This window comes from Zootoca vivipara, chromosome 3 (genome assembly GCF_963506605.1).
Source record: "Zootoca vivipara chromosome 3, rZooViv1.1, whole genome shotgun sequence".
NCBI lineage: Eukaryota > Metazoa > Chordata > Lepidosauria > Squamata > Lacertidae > Zootoca > Zootoca vivipara.
In genome coordinates, this window is record NC_083278.1 from 117,327,274 (window position 1) to 117,347,704 (window position 20,431).

Genomic DNA, 20,431 nt, shown 5'->3' on the forward strand with positions numbered 1-20,431 from the left:
GAGGCGTGGATACTGCTTTGGGTTGTATATCCAGAAGGAGTCCAGTGGCATACTGCCGTGTGAAACCAAGACTTGGATAGCTATCCACATATTGTCAACTAACTTTCTTTTTTGGAGGTTTGCTTGTCGAGTCTTCTGCAGCGCTCTGTTCAAACGGCCATTCTGGATCTCGACTAGGATTGTCCTCAGTTTCGCTTGATGCTCTTGCTCCCGTTTTGAAAAGAAATCTACCCACATTCCGCAAATAAATTAAAAAAAGTTTTGATAATGTAGTATACAGTGGTACCTTGGTTCTCAAACACCTTGGTACTCAAAACACCTTGGAACCCAAACACTGCAAAGCCAGAAGTAAGTGTTCTGGTTTGCGAACTTTTTTTGGAAGCCAAACATGCTCCGTTTTGAGTATTACACTTCCGATTTGTGTGTTAAGCTGAGGTCTGTCTTTGCTATTTATTTTGCCTTTTTGTTTTTGCAGCTCTTTATGTTTTGTTTTTGTAACTGTGTGGAACCCAGTTCAGCTACTGATTGATTGTGTGACTGCAGTACAGTAGCACTTCGGCTTACGTTACCCTCGTAACGTAACGTAAACTCGGGTAGCGTAAACTTCGGGTTGCGAAAGCGGCAAACCTGGAAGTGTTTTGCTGTGTGGGCATCTGCAGAAGTGCTCTGTCGCTGCACACGCATGCACAGAAGTGGTTCTTTTGGTTGCGGAAGCCTTGGGATCCGACCGGAGCTCCAGAACGGATCCCGTCTGTAACTGGAGGTACCACTGTACATTGTTTATTGCTTTATGGATCAGTGGTCTTGTTAAATAGTAAAACTCGTGTTAAATTGCTGTTTTAGGGGTTGTTTTTAAAAGTCTGGAATGGATTAATCCATTTTGCATTCCTTTCCATGGGAAAGCATGCCTTGATTTTGGAACGCTTTGGTTTTGGAACGGACTTCCGGAACGGATTAAGTTTGAGAACCAAGGGACGACTGTGCTGCACTGAAATGTTTACATGTTACATGTCCTTGAATCTTCCCGCCACACTTGCCATCCTCTCTTGCTGTCTTAACCTGTGTTGCTTTTATGTTATCTTTGCAAATATGTACATAGTCTCTAAGCAGGGCAGCCTCACCTGGACGTAAGCTCAAATTTACTTCTGAGGAAATTTACTTGTGATTTATTTCTGAGGAAATGTGTACAGGATTGGGATGTTACAAACCATTTGAGGGGGAAATGTTGCACTGTGAACCTCAAACTCTTGGCTCAAATCTCAGCTGAGGATTTGATGGGCAATTGCCACCTGCCTCAGTTCCTCTGTCTGCAGTATGGGGGCAAGAACGCATCTCTTAAAGTTGTTGTAAGTTAACACATGTCTTTGTGATGTGCTTTCAGTACTTAATCAGCGCTCACGGTTGGGGGTTGTTATAGTGGTTGTAACATTGCATAGCTAGTTTAATGTTGTGTAGCCTATTGTTGTTGTTTAGTCGTTTAGTCGTGTCCGGCTCTTCGTGACCCCATGGACCAGAGCACGCCAGGCACTCCTGTCTTCCACTGCCTCCCGCAGTTTGGTCAAACTCATGTTCGTAGCTTCGAGAACACTGCCCAACCATCTTGTCCTCTGTCCTCCCCTTCTCCTAGTGCCCTCAATCTTTCCCAACATCAGGGTCTTTTCCAGGGAGTCTTCTCTTCTCATGAGGTGGCCAAAGTATTGGAGCCTCAGCTTCACGATTTGTCCTTCCAGTGAGCACTCAGGGCTGATTTCCTTCAGAATGGATAGGTTTGATCTTGCAGTCCATGGGACTCTCAAGAGTCTCCTCCAGCACCATAATTCAAAAGCATCAATTCTTCGGCGATCAACCCTCTTTATGGTCCAGCTCTCACTTCCATACATCACTACTGGGAAAACTATGTTGTTGTTTAGTCGTTTAGTCGTGTCCGACTCTTCGTGACCCCATGGACCATAGCACGCCAGGCACTCCTGTCTTGCACTGCCTCCCGTAGTTTGGTCAAACTCATGTTCGTAGCTTCGAGAACACTGTCCAACCATCTTGTCCTCTGTCGTCCCCTTCTCCTAGTGCCCTCAATCTTTCCCAACATCAGGGTCTTTTCCAAGGATTCTTCTCTTCTCATGAGGTGGCCAAAGTATTGGAGCCTCAGCTTCACGATCTGTCCTTCCAGGGAGCACTCCGGGCTGATTTCCTTAAGAATTGATAGGTTTGATCTTCTAGCAGTCCATGGGACTCTCAAGAGTCTCCTCCAGCACCATAATTCAAAAGCATCAATTCTTCGGCGATCAGCCTTCTTTATGGTCCAGCTCTCACTTCCATACATCACTACTGGGAAAACCATAGCTTTAACTATACGGACCTTTGTTGGCAAGGTGATGTCTCTGCTTTTTAAGATGCTGTCTAGGTTTGTCATTGCTTTTCTCCCAAGAAGCAGGCGTCTTTTAATTTCGTGACTGCTGTCACCATCTGCAGTGATCAAGGAGCCCAAGAAAGTAAAATCTCTCACTGCCTCCATTTCTTCCCCTTCTATTTGCCAGGAGGTGATGGGACCAGTGGCCATGATCTTGGTTTTTTTGATGTTCAGCTTCAGACCATATTTTGCGCTCTCCTCTTTCACCCTCATTAAAAGGTTCTTTAATTCCTCCTCGCTTTCTGCCATCAAGGTTGTGTCATCTGCATATCTGAGGTTGTTGATATTTCTTCCGGCAATCTTAATTCCGGCTAGGGATTCATCTAGTCCAGCCTTTCGCATGATGAATTCTGCATATAAGTTAAATAAGCAGGGAGACAATATACAACCTTGTCGTACTCCTTTCCCAATTTTGAACCACTCAGTTGTTCCATATCCAGTTCTAACTGTAGCTTCTTGTCCCACATAGAGATTTCTCAGGAGACAGATGAGGTGATCAGGCACTCCCATTTCTTTAAGAACTTGCCATAGTTTGCTGTGGTCGACACAGTCAAAGGCTTTTGCATAGTCAATGAAGCAGAAGTAGACGTTTTTCTGGAACTCTCTAGCTTTCTCCATAATCCAGCGCATGTTTGCTATTTGGTCTCTGGTTCCTCTGCCCTTTCGAAATCCAGCTTGCACTTCTGGGAGTTCTCGGTCCACATACTGCCTAAGCCTGCCTTGTAGAATTTTAAGCATAACCTTGCTAGCGTGTGAAATGAGCGCAATTGTGCGGTAGTTGGAGCATTCTTTGGCACTGCCCTTCTTTGGAATTGGGATGTAGACTGATCTTCTCCAATCCTCTGGCCATTGCTGAGTTTTCCAAACTTGCTGGCATATTGGGTGTAGCACCTTAACAGCATCATCTTTTAAAATTTTAAATAGTTCAGCTGGAATATCATCACTTCCACTGGCTTTGTTATTAGCAGTGCTTTCTAAGGCCCATTTGACTTCACTCTCCAAGATGTCTGGCTCAAGGTCAGCAACCACACTACCTGGGGTGTACGAGACCTCCATATCTTTCTGGTATAATTCCTCTGTGTATTCTTGCCACCTCTTCTTGATGTCTTCTGCTTCTGTTAGGTCCTTACCACTTTTGTCCTTTTGTCCTTGATTATGGTAGGGAAAACTATAGCTTTAACTATACGGACCTTTGTCGGCAAGGTAATGTCTCTGCTTTTTAAGATGCTGTCTAGGTTTGTCATTGCTTTTCTCCCAAGAAGCAGGCGTCTTTTAATTTCGTGACTGCTGTCACCATCTGCAGTGATCAAGGAGCCCATGAAAGCAAAATCTCTCACTGCCTCCATTTCTTCCCCTTCTATTTGCCAGGAGGTGATGGGACCAGTGGCCATGATCTTGGTTTTTTTGATGTTGAGCTTCAGACCATATTTTGCGCTCTCTTCTTTCACCCTCATTCAAAGGTTCTTTAATTCCTCCTCACTTTCTGCCATCAAGGTTGTGTCATCTGCATATCTGAGGTTGTTGATATTTCTTCCGGCAATCTTAATTCCGGCTTGGGATTCATCTAGTCCAGCCTTTCGCATGATGAATTCTGCATATAAGTTAAATAAGCAGGGAGACAATATACAACCTTGTCGTACTCGTTTCCCAATTTTGAACCAATCACTTGTTCCATATCCAGTTCTAACTGTAGCTTCTTACTGTAGCTTCTGTAGCCTAATAATAACGATAATATTTATTTGTTTCTAGCATTGCAGGGGGTTGGACTAGACGACTTCCCTTCCAACTCAAGGAGGTCTTTGGGGATCTCTCCCTCCTCATTTAATGCCCACAACAACTGTGAGGTAGGCTGAGAGGTAGGGACTGGCCCTCAGGGGCACCCAATGAACGTCGAGAGGCGGGGTTTGAACCCAGGTCTCTCCCAGGTGCTAGTGCAATTGGCAATCTTTACCACTATACCACACTGGCTCTCTAGATAAGGACAGAATGGGAACATCTCAATGGTAGTAGCATTTCGCATTTCGCCTGGATTTAAATGGCGAAGCAAATTTTGCAGAGCTTGTGTTTTGGTACTTCAATTTAAAAAACAAAAACAACATATAGAAGCTAATGGTGCAATCCTGTGCATGTCTACTTGGAAGTAAGTTCTGCTGTCTTCAGTGGGACTTAGTCCCAGGCAAGGAGTCTAGAGTTTGCAGCCTAGGCTGGCCTTACATGCGAGTAGGTCCCCTTGAAGATAGCGAAGACCTCTGCTTTGCGACTCAAAACACACCTTGTGGCACAAAACTTGTGACATTCCCTGTGGAATTTTGGGTCGCTCAATATTTTGCTGCCTGGAATAAAACTTTGGCACCAGGAACCTGGATTTCGAAATTCACGGGTTGTATTCTGATGGCCCCTGGGATGAGTTTACCTGCGTTTTGAGGTGTGAGTTGTCACTTCCTCTCCATTGACCTGGGAGCCTAAGACTCTCACCTGTGCATTGTACTTTTGAAGATGAACAAGTTGTTTTCTTTACACACAGACACAGAATTTTGAATCCCATGATACTTTGCCTGCTCTGAATATTCTTAATACAGCTGCTTTCAATCAAAGAGTTAACATTTTGCTCAAAAATGCTTCCGGCATAACAGACTTTCTGGAGTGCTAAAGTAAATAGTTGGTGTCCTTTTTTTTTTTGAGGCTTTTTTTAAAGGCTTGCTTTACTTGGTTTCCTGGACATTACACCATTCAGTACTAGTTGTATAGGGCACAGGTTTTGCAATTTTCCTGCCCCCTACGGACCACTTGAAAATTGTTGAGGGTCTTGGTGGACGACTTAAATATTTCTCCATAATGCACCGTGCGAGTTGCTGTACGATTTTTCATCAGAGCAGCTGAAAAGCTTGTGGACCGCTGGAATATTAAAACAACGTATCGTTTGTATCTTTTCTATTTTAATGATCTTTTCTATGTGTGTGTGTGTGTTTTTTTTAGTGTTTTGTGTTTCATCTGTGTTGTTTTAATTTGTGTAAGCCAGTCTGGGGGGAGAAAGGCAGGATATAAATAAATGTGATGATAATGATGATAATCTGAAGGCAGCCCTGTTTAGGGAAGTTTTTAATGTTGGGATGTTTTATCGAGTTTTCTGCATTTCTGCTGAGAGCTGCCCAGAGTGCCTGGGGAAACCCAGCCAGATGAGACAGGGTATAATTAATCAATTAATTAATTGATTGATTAATTATTATTAATAGTAATAATAGTATAGCAAATAAATAAATAAATAAAACCAAAATAAAAATATAATAAACCGCAGCATTGGGTGTTGTCCTGCTGCCTCCCTGTGGAGGGTGGGGCACATTGTGGCTTTTGTTGTGTGCGCAGAGCATAGGACCAGACCTAATCTTCTGATTTACTCATTGGGTGACCCACCCGACTATCCGCCCCCTGCAGGTATTGCAGGTATGCAGTGCTCTTGCAAAGAGCAAGGGGTGTGTGTGTGTGTGTGAGAGAGAGAGAGAGAGAGATGGAGAGTCTCTAGGCCAGGAAACAAATAACAGAATGGAAGCAGAGCGGGGAGGCGTAGGCTGTCCTCGTTGACTTTTTCTTATTCATAGCTTTATCGCCCTATCTTTTTTTTTTTTTTGTAAACAACCACCGGGGAATCTCCCTGCAGGGTACTTTGGGGGAAGCCTTTGCCCGTGTGCGTTCTCAAGAGATTACAGCCACTCGCAGACAGTCACAATGCGGCTTTAGAGCTCAGAGGTCGACAGTCGGCATGATTTCCTCGCTGCGCCAGCGGCAGGGAAAATGCCAGGGGCAGAGACACCCCTGGGCATCATCGCCTTTGTAGACCTGAGAGGCCTTTGACCTCGTCAGCCAAAAGGGACTCTTCACTCTGCTCAGCGAGATAGGATGTCCACCTGAGCTTCAAAAAATGATTGTATCCTTCTGCGAGAGCAGTCAGCACTCTCCAATAGCATGGACACCTTCTCTGTAGAGAGTGGTATGAAACGGGGCTGTGTTCTCACCCCAAACCTCTTTGGCATATTCTTCTCCCTTCTGTTCTCCTATGCCTTCAGCTCGCCTGAAGACAGCTTGTACAGTCGTACCTTTGAAATCGAACGGAATCCATCGTCGGATGTTCGGGTTCCAAAGAATGTTTGCAAAGCGTAACTCTCACTTCCGAGTTTGCGGCATTCGGAGCCGAAATGTCCGAGTACCAAGGCGTTTGGGATTCAAGACACAACTGTACTTCTGTTCAAGGAGCCATGGGAGCCTGTTCAACCCAACACGTCTCCACACCAACCAAAAGGGGGTCCTTATCCGAGAGATGTTTGCGGACGATGTAGCCTTGACAGTGCACCCCAAGGAAGCTCTACAGAGACTCATCAACTGCTTTCCCAAGCCTCGCCATCAGCCTGACCAAAGGCCAACATCCTGGGTCATCGCCAACAGTCCACACATCCGCATTGGTGACTGTAATATTGAGGTGGCTAATGCTATTCTAGGCTGCATCCACAGAAGTCGAGGGTCCAGATCAAGGGAAGTCAGGGTCCCGCTCTCTTCTGCCTTAGTCAAACCCTCACCTGAAGTCCTGTGTCCAGTTTTGGGTGCCATAATTTAGGAAGGTTGTTGACAAGCTGGAAGGCGTGCAGAGGAGGGCAACCAAGATGTTCAAGGTCTGGAAGACCAAGCCTTACAAGGAATGACTGAGGGATTGTGGATGTTTAGCTAGAGAAGAGAACCCAAACCAATGGATTCAAATGATAAGAAAGGAGATTCCTGCTAACCCTTACGAAGAACTTTCTGACAGTAATAGCAGTTTGACAGTGGAACGGACCCCCCCCCCCCGGAAGATGGTGACTCTCTTTCATCGCCTGACCACCTGCCTCACAGAGTTGTTCTGGGGATTAAAAGAATCGTTACCAATTTGAGCTTTGAAGAAAAGGCAGAATATACATGCAATAGATAGATAAAGTGTGGTGGGGTAGCGACTGCAGCCGGATTTCATAGAATCATAGAATGAGTTGGAAGAGACCAAAAGGGCCATCCAGTCCAACCCCCTGCCAAGCAGGAAACACCATCAAAGCATTCCTGATAGGTGGCTGTCAAGCCTCCGCTTAAAGACCTCCAAAGAAGGAGACTCCACCACACTCCTTGGTAGCAAATTCCACTGCCAAACAGCTCTTACTGTCAGGAAGTTCTTCCTAATGTTTAGGTGGAATCTTTCTTGTAGCTTGAATCCATTGATCCGTGTCTGCTTCTCTGGAGCAGCAGAAAACAACCTTTCACCCTCTTCTATATGACATCCTTTTATATATTTGAACATGGCTATCATATCACCCCTTAACCTTCTCTTCTCCAGGCTAAACATACCCAGCTCCCTAAGCCGTTCCTCATAAGGCATCGTTTCCAGGCCTTTGACCATTTTGGTTGCCCTCCTCTGGACATGTTCCAGATTTCACCCATAGCACCCATAAAATGGGCATGCAGAGTAGCCTGAATTTGCATGCATGGTTATTAAAAGGGCTTTCTGCATCGTCAGAATTCACTGGCCTAAAATTATATTGGAGGATCTTTTAGCCTGCTCCGTCTGGAAGCCCAGACGGCTAAGAACAGCTCCTTACTCAGCAAAGCAGAAATGCTGCAAGACAGGCCCAGACTGATCCCATTCCGCAGATGAGGGCATGTCCACCCTGGAGTAGAGGCTGCTCAGAGCCATGAGATATTTTTAACTGGTTTACTGGAATTATTTATATCCTGCCTTTCTAGCGGTATTGTTGAGCCAAGATCTGAACCCTCGTCTTGCCAAGTCACAGTCTTGCATCTTAACTTGGTTTTCTCTCCAGCAGGTCAGCGTGCTCCCTGGCTGCGATGTCTGGCACCCACGCCCAGCAGGGTCCACCCAACCCCTCAGACCAGTGGTGGCCAAACTTGGCCCTCTAGATGTTTGGGGACTACAATTCCCATCATCCCTGACCACTGGTTCTGTTAGCTAGGGATGATGGGAGTTGTAGTCCCAAAACATCTAGAGGGCCGAGTTTGGCCACCACTCCCTTTGACCTAGGGCTCGTGCAGGAGTCATAGTATATTTTGAAGGGGTGGGGGTTTCAGCTTGTGAACCAGTCTTGGCCCAGGAGGCCATTTCCCCTGAGCCACATACACCTGTCAGTTGACATCTCCCAAATGGGCTATAACAACAACAACAACAACAACAACAACAACAACAACAACAACAACGGGACGCGGGTGGCGCTGTGTTGTAAACCACTGAGCCTTGGGCTTGCTGATCGGAAGGTCGGCGGTTCGAATCCCTGCGACGGGGTGAGCTCCCGTTGCTCGGTCCCAGCTCCTGCCCACTTAGGAGTTCGAAAGCACGTCAAAGTGCAAGTAGATAAATAGGTATAGGTACCGCTCCAGTCCTGCCAACCTAGCAGTTCAAAAGCACGAAGTGCAAGTAGATAAATAGGTACCGCTGTGGCGGGAAGGTAAACAGCATTTCCGTGTGTTGCTCTGGTTTCGACAGAAGCGGCTCATCATGCTGGCCACATGACCTGGAAAAACTGTCTGCGGACAAACGCCAGCTCCCTTGGCCAGTAAAGCGAGATGAGCAGCGCAACCCCAGAGTCATTTGCGACGGGACTTAACTGTCAGGGGTCCTTTACCTTTAATAATACTAATACTAATAATTTATTAGTTATACCCCACCTGTCTGGCTGGGTTTCCCCAGCCACTCTGGGCAGCTTCCAACAAAAGATTAAAAATACATTAAAACATCAGTCATTAAAAATTTCCCTAAACAGGGCTGCCTTCGGATGTCTTCTAAAAGTCTGATCATTGTTTATTTCTTTGACATCTGATGGGAGGGTGTTCCACAGGGCGGGTGCCACTACCGAGAAGGCCCTCTGCCCGATTCCCTGTAACCTCACATCTCGCAGTGAGGGAACTGCCAGAAGACCCTCGGAGCTGGACCTCAGTGTCCGGGCTGAATGATGGGGGTGGAGACACTCCTTCAGATCAATATGGCCAAGGCCGTTTAGGGCTTTAAAGGCCAGGCAGCACAGAAGGGTTTGACACCAGTGAGCATCACAAGTTCTTGTGTTATGAGAGCGGGAGAAAAATGTCTCTCTAGCCGTTTTCTGCATGCCAAACATAGTAGCATAAACCTTTGTCGTGTTGGGTTTTCCTTGCCTTTTCCCTCGGCCTATAGAGCGAGATGAGCACCGCAACCCCAGATTCGGACACGACTGGACCTGATGGTCAGGGACCTCTTTACCGTTACCTCTTTAAGGGACCCAGGTGGCGCTGTGGGTTAAACCACAGAGTCTAGGGCTTGCTGATCAGAAGGTCGGCGGTTCGAATCCCGTTGCTCGGTCCCAGCTCCTGCCCACCTAGCAGTTCGAAAGCGCATCAAAGTGCAAGTAGATAAATAGGGACCGCTCTGGCGGGAAGGTAAACGGCGTTTCTGTGCGCTGCTCTGGTTCGCCAGAAGCAGCTTTGTCATGCTGGCCACATGACCCGGAAGCTGTCTGCGGACAAACGCTGGCTCCCTCGGCCTATAGAGCGAGATGAGCACCGCAACCCCAGAGTCGGACACGACTGAAGAAGAAGAAGAGAAGAAGAGTTTGGATTTGATATCCCGCTTTATCACTACCCGAGGGAGTCTCAAAGCGGCTAACAATCTCCTTTCCCTTCCTCCCCCACAACAGACACCCTGTGAGGTGGATGGGGCTGAGAGACTTCAGAGAAGTGTGACTAGCCCAAGGTCACCCAGCAGCTGCATGTGGAGGAGTGGAAACACGAACCTGGTTCCCCAGATTACGAGTCTACCACTCTTAACCACTACACCACACTGGACTTGGTGGTCAGGGGCCTCTTTACCTTTACCTCTTTAAGATGTCCTAAGCGTTGCAACCTTCCCTCCTATGGGATTTGGTCCATCCTCTTGATCATTCGGGTCACCTTTTCGTACACCTTTCCAATTCCTGCTACCATGGTTAGTGCATAGGGGTGATGACTTGCTCTTGACCTGTTCCTCCAACTTGATTCTCTTTACTGGTCTACCTTTTCATCATCTCGATCCCTATCAGAATCCTGGATATGACGTGATTTTTTTTGGGGGGGGGGGATTAAGGGAAAAAGCTATGGCGATAAGTTGTCTTTGCATTCCTGTCTGGCTAAGGTCACCTTCAGATGGGCAGTATATTCTGGGAGAGATCCACGCACATGCTGGAATCTTAGGTTTGCACAGTTAAAAGTGGATTAAAGTGCTCTGTTGTCCAAGTGCAATATACCCACTTTAAAAAGGGGTTCGGGGAGGGTGATGAGGAAATGCGCTTAAAAGTATGGGATGAATAAATGGTTAAATGAAAAGATGCATGGCCCCTACGCGGGCACGTCAGGATGAATGCTCGTTGTTGTAGACCTGCCCCGTGAATAAATCGGAACATATGCTCGGTAGAGATTGGACACTGTCTAACCTCTGTGGAAGCAATGTGCAAGCGAATCAGGATGAGCGTTCAGTAAATGGGTCATTTGGATGAGCCTATCACGAGGGGGTGAAGCCTCTGAATTGTGGCATGTCAATCAAGTCTTTCAGCCCCTGCGTGGCACCAAACTTTTCCTTGTGACCCAGGCCGGCCATCTTTGACGGGGGAATTGCAGCCTCTTCATCCCACATGATCACCTTCCTTTGCTGGCAGTGCGATGGGAGTGTTTGCAGAGGGGTGCATGTGTGGCAATTAAAGCAATGTAAACCCAATGTACTTTATGTTGTTTATGTACTGTTTCTGGGGGACAGGGGACTCCCTGGTCCTGAATGGGGTAACTGTGCCCCTGAAGGACCAGGTGCGCAGCCTGGGAGTCATTTTGGACTTGCAGTTGTCCATGGAGGTGCAGGTTAATTCTGTGTCCAGGGCGGCTGTCTACCTAACTCCCGTCTGTGTGCACTGTCTCGCCAGAGTGGTACATGATCTCTCTTTCTACTGCAATGTGCTCTACATTGGGCTACTTTGAAGGTGATGATGGTATTTAGCGATGGAGTGTGAGGTTCATAGTAATAATTCTTGGGGTAGCAGTTGGGTGCATTGCTGTTAGAAATCCCTTTCTACAAACTCCGGTTCCCAGGTGAAGAAGAGGGAATGGCTCAAACTGGTTTAAGGATGCAGTGTAGAGATCCAACCCTTTGCCCCAAGTCAGCACAGCTGCATGATACTTTGGCTGATGGGAGTTGTAGTCCATAACATCTGGAGGGCGCCAGGTGTATGCTGTGTGCCTCTACTTTCCTCCAAAAGTGCTTTGCTCACATTGCCATATCTCTGCTGCTCTTCCTCTGGCTTGGCCCCTACCTGGTGCTTACGTTCTTAAAAAGTGCTGTAGCTCAGACCAGTTTGGAAATTGCTCCCAAGAATTAAAACACCCCGTCCTTACTGGTATACATGGACTCATTGTGGTGGCTGAGTTCTGAGAAAAGGTGAGGAACAGGCGACATGATAAAGTGAATAACATTACACCTGGCTTGGTGAAAGTGGACGGAGGGAAGTTTTTGCTCCCTCCCTCAGCACACTAGAACTCCAAAGAAGCTGAATGTTGCGAGATTCAGGACGGATAAGATCCAGTCCTTCATGCAGTGCACGGCTAAACTGTGGAACTCCCTCCTGCAGGAGGCCGTGATGGCTGCCAAATTGGGTGGCTCTAAAAAAGGAGGTGGCGCTAAAAATAGTTAAAGCTATGGTTTTCCCAGTAGTGATGTATGGAAGTGAGAGCTGGACCATAAAGAAGGCTGGTCGCCGAAGAATTGATGCTTTTGAATTATGGTTCTGGAGGAGACTCTTGAGAGTCCCATGGACTGCAAGAAGATCAAACCTCTCCATTCTGAAGGAAATCAGCCCTGAGTGCTCACTGGAAGGACAGATCCTGAAGCTAAGGCTCCAATACTTTGGCTACCTCTTGAGAAGAGAGGACTCCCTGGGAAAGTCCCTGATGTTGGGAAAGATGGAGGGCACTAGGAGAAGGGGACAACAGAGGACGAGATGGTTGGACAGTGTTCTCGAAGCTACGAACATGAGTTTGACCAAACTGCGGGAGGCAGTGGAAGACAGGAGTGCCTGGCGTGCTCTGGTCCATGGGGTCACAAGGAGTCAGACACGACTAAACAACAACAACAAAGGATTAGACAAATTCATGGAGGAGAAGAGGGCTATCAAAGGCTACTGGCCAGGAGGCCTATGCTCTGCCCACACACCAATATTTCTGAATCGCAGGTGCTGGAAGCCACAGGAAGGGAGAGTGTTGCTCTTGTGCTTGGATCCTGCTTTCCAGTTTCCCATTGGGGCATCTGGTTGGGGCATCAGGACGCTGGACTAGATGGGCCGTCGGCCTGATCTGGTAGGCTCTCCTTAGGTTGTGCTGCCAGACCCAGTGGCAGCATTTTGGGGGCACATCTGGCAGATGTGTGGGCTGGTCTCCTTTTTGCCGTCACCCCTGCCAGTTAGTTTGCCCTCATCCCTTGGGCCCAGTCATCTCAGCTACCCAAAAGGAGAGCCCAATTCAAGAGGGTGGAAACAGGTGCTGGTTGCCGAGCAGGTGGCAACCGAAAGGTAGGTAGGGGCATCTTCAGAGAATGGAGGTTTGGTGGTCTCCTGTATGGTCCCCTGGTGCCAGCCCCGAGCCAGGCTCTCTGCCCATGCCCAGAAGACATGTTCGCTGTTGCAGATTCCAGAGGTGAGCTCTGGGCTTCGATTGAGCTCGGGCTTCCTCTAGGAACCCTGCTTGCCCGGCGGTGGAGCTGCAGATCTCTTTAGAAACAGGCGGAATTGTTGCTGAATTTTGGAAGCGCAAACTTCTGTTTACACAGCCGAGGCTCATCCCTCCGCTTCTCGGCTGCCGCTTCCTGCCAGCGCTGTCCCTTGGGGGGCGGGGGGAGACGGACGCGTGGGCACTGGTGTTGCCTGCCTGCCATCCTCCTGGTTTGTTTTGTTTTTTAAAAAAACTTCCCTGGTCAAATGCAAAATAAATGAATATCTCTACTATACTTGGCTGCACAAACACTTGCTGCACACTCTCCTGCCTCTCTGCCACCGCTCCCGAGACACCCCAGTCTTGGTCGAACCGCATCGAAAGCAGCTGGGAAGGCGATTGTTGTTTGAGAGGCCCCTGCATTTGGTGGGGTTTCTGCAGGCGACATTTTAGACTTTTAGAAGAGATCTGAAGGGAGCTCTAGGGAAGCTTTTAATGTTTAATAGATTACTGTATTTTAATATTCTGTTGGAAGCCCCCCAGAGTGGCTGGGGAAACCCAGCCAGATGGGTGGGGTATGTATTAATAATAATAATAATAATAATAATAATAATAATAATAATAATTCCTGATGTTGCATGTTTGCAACGGCACAGTAACCCCCTTTGTGCTTTCCCTGAGGTTCTGAAACATGCGTTCCCCCCCCCCGTATTTCATCACTGCTTCCTAGAAAGCTGCCTTTCGCTGGGTCATAGCCATTGGCTCACCTGGCTCAATACTGCCTGCACTGACCGGCAGCAGTGGCTCTCCAGGGATCCAGTCAGGGATCTCTCCCAGTTCTACCAGGAGTTGCCGGGGATTGAATTGGGGGGGGGGGCTCTCCATGCAAAGGAGATGCTCCGCCACTACCAATATTTTCCACCCAGGAGTGTTTTAACTCTGCTTGAAGGCCTGGCTAGGTGACCCTCTCAGGGGTCCCTTCCAACACTACAAATCTGTGATTGGCAGAACTGGCACGGTTACAGGTTCCATGTTTCGTAGAATCATAGAACTGTGGAGCTGGAAGGGACCCCCAAGGGTCATGCAGTCCAACCCCCTGCAATGCAGGAATCTCAGCTAAAGCATCCAGGACAGATGACCATCCAACCTCTGCTTAAAAACCTCCAAGGAAGGAGAGTCAACCACCTTCCAAGGGAAACTGTTTCCCTGTTTAGACAAAAACTCCTTTCTTGTAACTTGAATCCGTTTTTGGGTGGCAGAATCAGTACTGTGGAACTCTCTGCCACTTGACATCAGGCAAGCGCCTTCCCTATAGTCTTCTCTGCGCCCACTGAGAACAGAGAAGCCCACGTGAAGAATGTGGATGTGTGTTTTAATCTGTTTTCAGTCCATTGCTGATACTATATTTTTGAATGTTTTGAAGCATCGTTTTCACTGATAGTTTTACAGTGTTACTCTCTTTGTAAGCCGCTTTGGAGTTGGTTTGTTTTACAACCGAGAGGTGCATAAATTTTATGGAGAAAACAAATATGAAAATACAGTCGCCCATCCCCCGTGAACTAACCTTTGTTGCCCCTTTTTCTCTCTGCAGCGGGTCCGAGATGGCGAGTGTTCTCTCCAGGAGGCTGGGGAAGCGGTCCTTGCTGGGCGCCCGAATTTCCGCTCCCCCCTTGCTGGGGGACGGGGTGCTGATGATGGCCCAGCTCCCTCCCTTGCAGCCGGAGCATGTCAAAGAGTCTCCTCGGCTGGCTTCGTGTGAGGACGGCCGCTTCAAGGAGCCTGTCAGAGACTCTGGCGGTCAGAGCCAGAACTGGCCACTCCTGCAAACAGGCCAAAAGGTAACCGAACCAATTTGTTCTGCTGGGTGTGGTAGCATGTAAAAGGGGTCTGGAGTTTCTAGTCCTTGTTAATATCTCAAATTATGCATGATTTCCCTCTATTACAACTATATTCCAGAGTGAGCGATTTGATGTTTTAAGGTAGACCGCTCCGGCGGGAAGGTAAACGGTGTTTCCGTGCTCTGCTCTAGTTCGCCAGAAGCAGCTTTGTCATCCTGGCCACATGACCCGGAAGCTGTCTGCGGACAAACGCCGGCTCCCTCGGCCTATAGAGCGAGATGAGCGCCGCAACCCCAGAGTCGGACACGACTGGACCTGATGGTCAGGGGCCCCTTCACCTTTATACTGCTTTGATTCCCCCCCCCTTTAAAATGTAAAAAGGTAAAGGTAAAGGGACCCCTGACCATTAGGTCCAGTTGTGACCGACTCTGGGGTTGCGCGCTCATCTCGCATTATTGGCCGAGGGAGCCGGCGTAAAGCTTCCAGGTCATGTGGCCAGCATGACAAAGCCGCTTCTGGCAAACCAGAGCAGCACATGGAAACACCGTTTACCTTCCCGCTGTAGCGGTTCCTATTTATCTACTTGCATTTTGATGTGCTTTCGAACTGCTAGATTGGCAGGATTAAAATGTAAAGCGGTATATAAATGCAGAGCTTTTTCCCTCTAAAAAATGTTTGGGGGTACTCTCATTTTCATACTCATATTGAAATACTGCCCCTCAACGAGGTCAAACTTATATTCACAAAAAGTATAGGGGTATGTGTACCCCTGCGTCCCCCCAGGAAAAAAAGCACTGCATAAATGAATTTTTTAAACATAAGTCCATTCCCACCAATGCATAAACAAACCAAGCTTTCCACAGCTCTTCCAACTTAAAGGGGAAAGCAGTGGGGATACAGCAATGTCTGAGCATTTCACAGGGGGGGCAATTAAAGGCATAACGGATAGAGACACCTTCCAAGAAACTTTTTTGAACTTGGTTACCGTGTTTGTATTTGTTTAAAAACCAATTGAAAAATTGTTAAAATAAATAAATTCAATTAACAACAACGATAAATTTCATTGGGGGGAAAAAGATCTTACGTTGCGGTGACCATAAGTTTAAGTTGCCATTTAGTGACTAGTTTATACAGTCAAACCTCAGTTGTCAAACGTAATCCGTTCCCGGAAGACCGTTTGACTTCCGAAACCTCCGACAACCGAAAACTGAAAGCGGAAGCCTCAATACAATAGGGAAACTCAAAACGGAAGCCGCATAGCATGTTCAGCTTCCGAAAATCATCCGGAAACCAGAGCAGTTACTTCCAGGTTTTCGGCGTCGAGGAGCTGAAATGTTCCAAAACGGAGCTTTTTCGGGAACCGAGGTTTGACTGTATATGAGTTTATAACACTGTTGCAAAATAAGAAGTGTCTCCTGCCAGGATGGCCTGTGAAAACGACCTCTCTGCCGTGTCCCTTTTATGTTGGCCTTATAGGTGGGTGCTGGCACAGGTTTCGATATTTGAGGATGGGTGGGTGAGATTGCAAGGTCCAAAGGCTTCTTGGATATACCCCAAAGTCCCAGCTCGCAAGCCAGGCCAGCTAGCCAGAAAACATACTGGGCAGGGTTCCTGTTGAGTTTGGACAGACTTGTGGGCTCTTGCAGAAACCCCATCCCGATTCAGCAAGCATCCGTCTGCGAAGCTTCCGAACGGAAGTGGGTGTCTCGTGCCCAGGCTGTGGCCTGCCTCACATTGATTTTATGATGTTTGTGCCGTTCTCTTTTTCTGGGGAGCTCAGAGTGTCTTCTGCAACCTGGATGGAGAAAGGTTCTTCTCCCTCTCTCACAGCCCTAGAAGACATGTGGCTCTTTTCTGGGAGTGTGTGTGTGTGTGTTATTGGGGGGTTGTTGTTTTTATTCTGTTTATTCTGATTTATTCTGATTATATATGTTGTGAACTGCCCTGAGACCTCCAGGTATAGGGCGGTATATAAACTCAATTATTATTATTATTATTATTAATAATACCAGTTACTGGAAAACACAGGAGAGGAGAGTGCTGGTCTTGTGTTCAGGCACTGCTAAATGATGATGATGATGATGATAATAATAATAATAATAATAATAATAATAATAATAATAATAATAAATTTTTATTTATACCCCGCCCTCCCCAGTCAAAAACCGGGCTCAGGGCGGCTCACACCAACAGAATTACAATAAAACATAAAAACAATTAATTAAAATACAGATTAAAATACAGTATTAAAATTTAAAGTGCAGCCTCATTTCAAGTAGTCCATAAATCCAAGCCATGAGGGAAGAAAACACAGGGGTCAGGCTGAGTCTAACCCAAAGGCCAGGCGGAACAGCTCTGTCTTGCAGGCCCTGCGGAAAGATGACAAATCCCGCAGGGCCCTGGTCTCCTGGGAAAGAGCGTTCCACCAAGTTGGGGCCAATACTGAAAAGGCCCTGGCTCTAGTAGAGGCCAATCTAGCCATCTTATGGCTCGGGATCTCCAGAATATTGTTGTTTGTGGACCTTAAGGTCCTCTGCGGGGCATACCAGGAGAGGCGGTCCTGTAGGTGATGCTCCTCCTCCTCCTCCTCCTCCTCCTCCTCCTCCTCCTCCTCCTCCTCCTCCTCCTCCTCCTCCTCCTCCTCATATATTACTTGTTCCCTGTCTATCTGACTGTGTTTCCCCATCAACTCTGGGCAGCTTCCAACGGAATATAAAAAACACATTGAAACATCAGACATTAAAAGCTTTCCAATACAGGGCTGTCTACAGAAAACCGTGTAATTGTTTTTCCTCTTTGACATCTGATGGGAGGGCATTCCACAAGCGGGGCGCCACCACCGAGAAGGCCCTCTGCCTGGTTCCCTGTAACTTCACTTCTTGCAGTGAGAAAACTGACGAGGCATTTGGAGCTGGACCTCAGTTTCCCATGCTGGATGAGGGGAATGGAGACACCATAGTGGTTGACCCTGAGCCTCTTGGGCTTGCCAATTAGAAGGTCGGCAGTTCGAATCCCTGTGACGGGGTGAGCTCCCGTTGCTCTGTCCCAGCTCCTGCCAACCTAGCAGTTCGAAAGCACGCCAGTGCAAGTAGATAAATAGGTACTGCTGTGGCGGGAAGGTAACGGATGTTTCTGTGCGCTCTGACTTCCATCACTGTGTTCTGTTGTGCCAAAAGCAGTTAAGTCCTGCTGGCCACATGACCCAGAAAGCTGTCTGCAGACAAACGCTGGCTCCCTCGGCCTGAAAGCAAGATGAGCGCCGCAACCCCATAGTTGCCTTTGATAAGACATAACTGTCCAGGGGTCCTTGTTTACCTTTTTACTTGTGGTTGGACACTTTGACAACAGGATGCTGGACTAGATGGGCTCTTGGCCTGATCCAGCAGGCTCTTGGGATTTTTCATGCAGATGCTACTCTGAGCCATCGAGTCTGGTCCACAGCTAATCTATCCTCCCAAGAGGGTGCTGTTTTATCTCTCATTTTCTGCTGCCCATTCCATACCGGCTTGTACATTACAGCACCCTAAGTCTTTCCATAGGGTAACCGGAGTTCTCTATAAATAGTCCCCAAGAATAACTAACACAAGTGTGACAATCTCCGCACAGATGCAATTACATACGTAAAAATAGACTTTGGGAATCAAGGCAGTGGCTCTGTGTCCAATTAGGTCACTGTGGAGAGGGGAAACCCATCTAGGCCGTGGATATCAGGTCTCCCAGATGAGCTTGTCCCAGCTGGATAAATGGGTCATAGAATCATAGAATTGTAGAGTTGCAAGGGACCCCAAGGGACATCTAGTCCAACCCCCTGAGATGCAGGAATCTCAACAACAGGGACTGTACCACAAGTGTCTGCTTGTTAGGATTTCGGTCTTGCTTTAAATGCATTTGTGGTTTCAATTATCTTAGGTGTGAATTGCATTGAGACAGTGCTTCGGAAGTCAATTAATTCAACAAATCGCAGTAATAATAACACGAACACAGCTTTGCTAGTCAAACACCTTCTTCACTCCTGCTAGGCTGAAGGTGCAATTTTCTTCAGAAGGATGCTGGGGGGGGGGGCGTAGCTCAGTTGATAGAGATCACGAAGCTCTTGATCTCAGGGTCGTGAGTTTGAGCTCCAAGTTGGGCTAAAGATTCCTGCATTGCAGGGGGTTGGCCAAATGACCCTCATAGTCCCTTGCAAAGCTATGATTCTATGGCACAATGGGGCCTGTTTTCAGGGGTTTAGTATATTTTATTTCTCTATTTATTTAGGGACCCAGGTGGCGCAGTGGGTTAAAGCACTGAGCCTAGGGCTTGCTGATCAGAAGGTCGGCGGTTCGAATCCCTGTGACGGGGTGAGCTCCCGTTGCTTGGTCCCAGCTCCTGCCAACCTAGCAGTTTGAAAGTACGTCAAAAAATGCAAGTAGATAAATAGGAACCGCTACAGCGGGAAGGTAAACGGCGTTTCCATGTGCTGCTCTGGTTTGCCAGAAGCGGCTTTGTCATGCTGGCCACATGACCTGGAAGCTATACGCCGGCTCCCTCGGCCAATAATGCGAGATGAGCGCGCAACCCCAGAGTCGGTCACGACTGGTCCTAATGGTCAGGGGTCCCTTTACCTTTACCTATTTCTCTATTTATTTGCACGCTGCCCTTCATCCTTAGATCTCAGGGTAGTTCGGAACTTGAAAACCCAAGGCATGGCACACTGGGCTTGGGGGTTTGAGCCGCAGACTGAAACGGCAGCCATGACGAGAGAGTGCCTTTCCTCCTCCCAGTGTGGTGTAGTGGTTAAGAACGGTAGACTCGTAATCTGGGGAACCGGGTTAGCGTCTCCACTCCTCCACCTGTAGCTCCTGGGTGACATTGGGCTAGTCACACTTCTCTGAAGTCTCTCAGCCTCACTAACCTCACAGAGTGTTTGTTGTGGGGGAGGAAGGGAAAGGAGAATGTTAGCTGCTTTGAGATTCCTTCGGGTGGGATATCAAATCCAAACTACTACTACTCCTCTTCTCCTCCTCCTCCCTTTATAGGTCTATGTCTTCTACAAAGGGCAAGAGGCCCCCGGTTTGGTGGAGCACCATGACCACCTCAGCAACGAAGTGAAGGTGCTTCTTCTGGAGCAGGGCTTCTATGTCTGCCGGAAAGCCGAGGAAGTGAGGCTGGCTAACATCCAGGCCTTGCCTCTCCCAGCCCTGGAGATGGACCTCGGGGCTCCTGCCATGACGGGCTATGAGGCCGTCCCAGTGGCCATGGACCACGGACCGACCATGGAGGCAGCTGCCACAGCCGCACCTGGACCCAGGTCGGTCTCCAGGAGCATCGACGTGCCAAAAAGGTGAGTCCCAGATGTTTCGCTCATGGCTGCGTCATACTTATTTCCTTACAATGCTCGGTTTCCGGGGCAGCTTGCAAGTGATAAGACCACCTTAAAAACATGGATCGCCATTGTTAAAACAGCTGCACATGGCTGCTCACTTCC

At 47.9% G+C, this 20,431-nt stretch overlaps 1 protein-coding gene across 2 annotated transcripts in view; it reads left to right on the forward strand.

Annotated features, from left to right (window-relative positions):
* ZNF395 (zinc finger protein 395) overlaps window positions 1-20,431 on the forward strand; it is a 58,066-nt gene that overhangs the window by 19,546 nt on the left and 18,089 nt on the right. For both annotated transcript variants that reach the window (XM_060273190.1, XM_060273189.1), the window contains exons 2-3: window positions 14,718-14,964; window positions 19,983-20,287. In XM_060273190.1, the coding sequence (XP_060129173.1) occupies window positions 14,728-14,964; window positions 19,983-20,287 (542 nt within the window). In that variant the 5' untranslated portion in view covers window positions 14,718-14,727. The remainder of the gene's footprint in view (window positions 1-14,717; window positions 14,965-19,982; window positions 20,288-20,431) is intronic.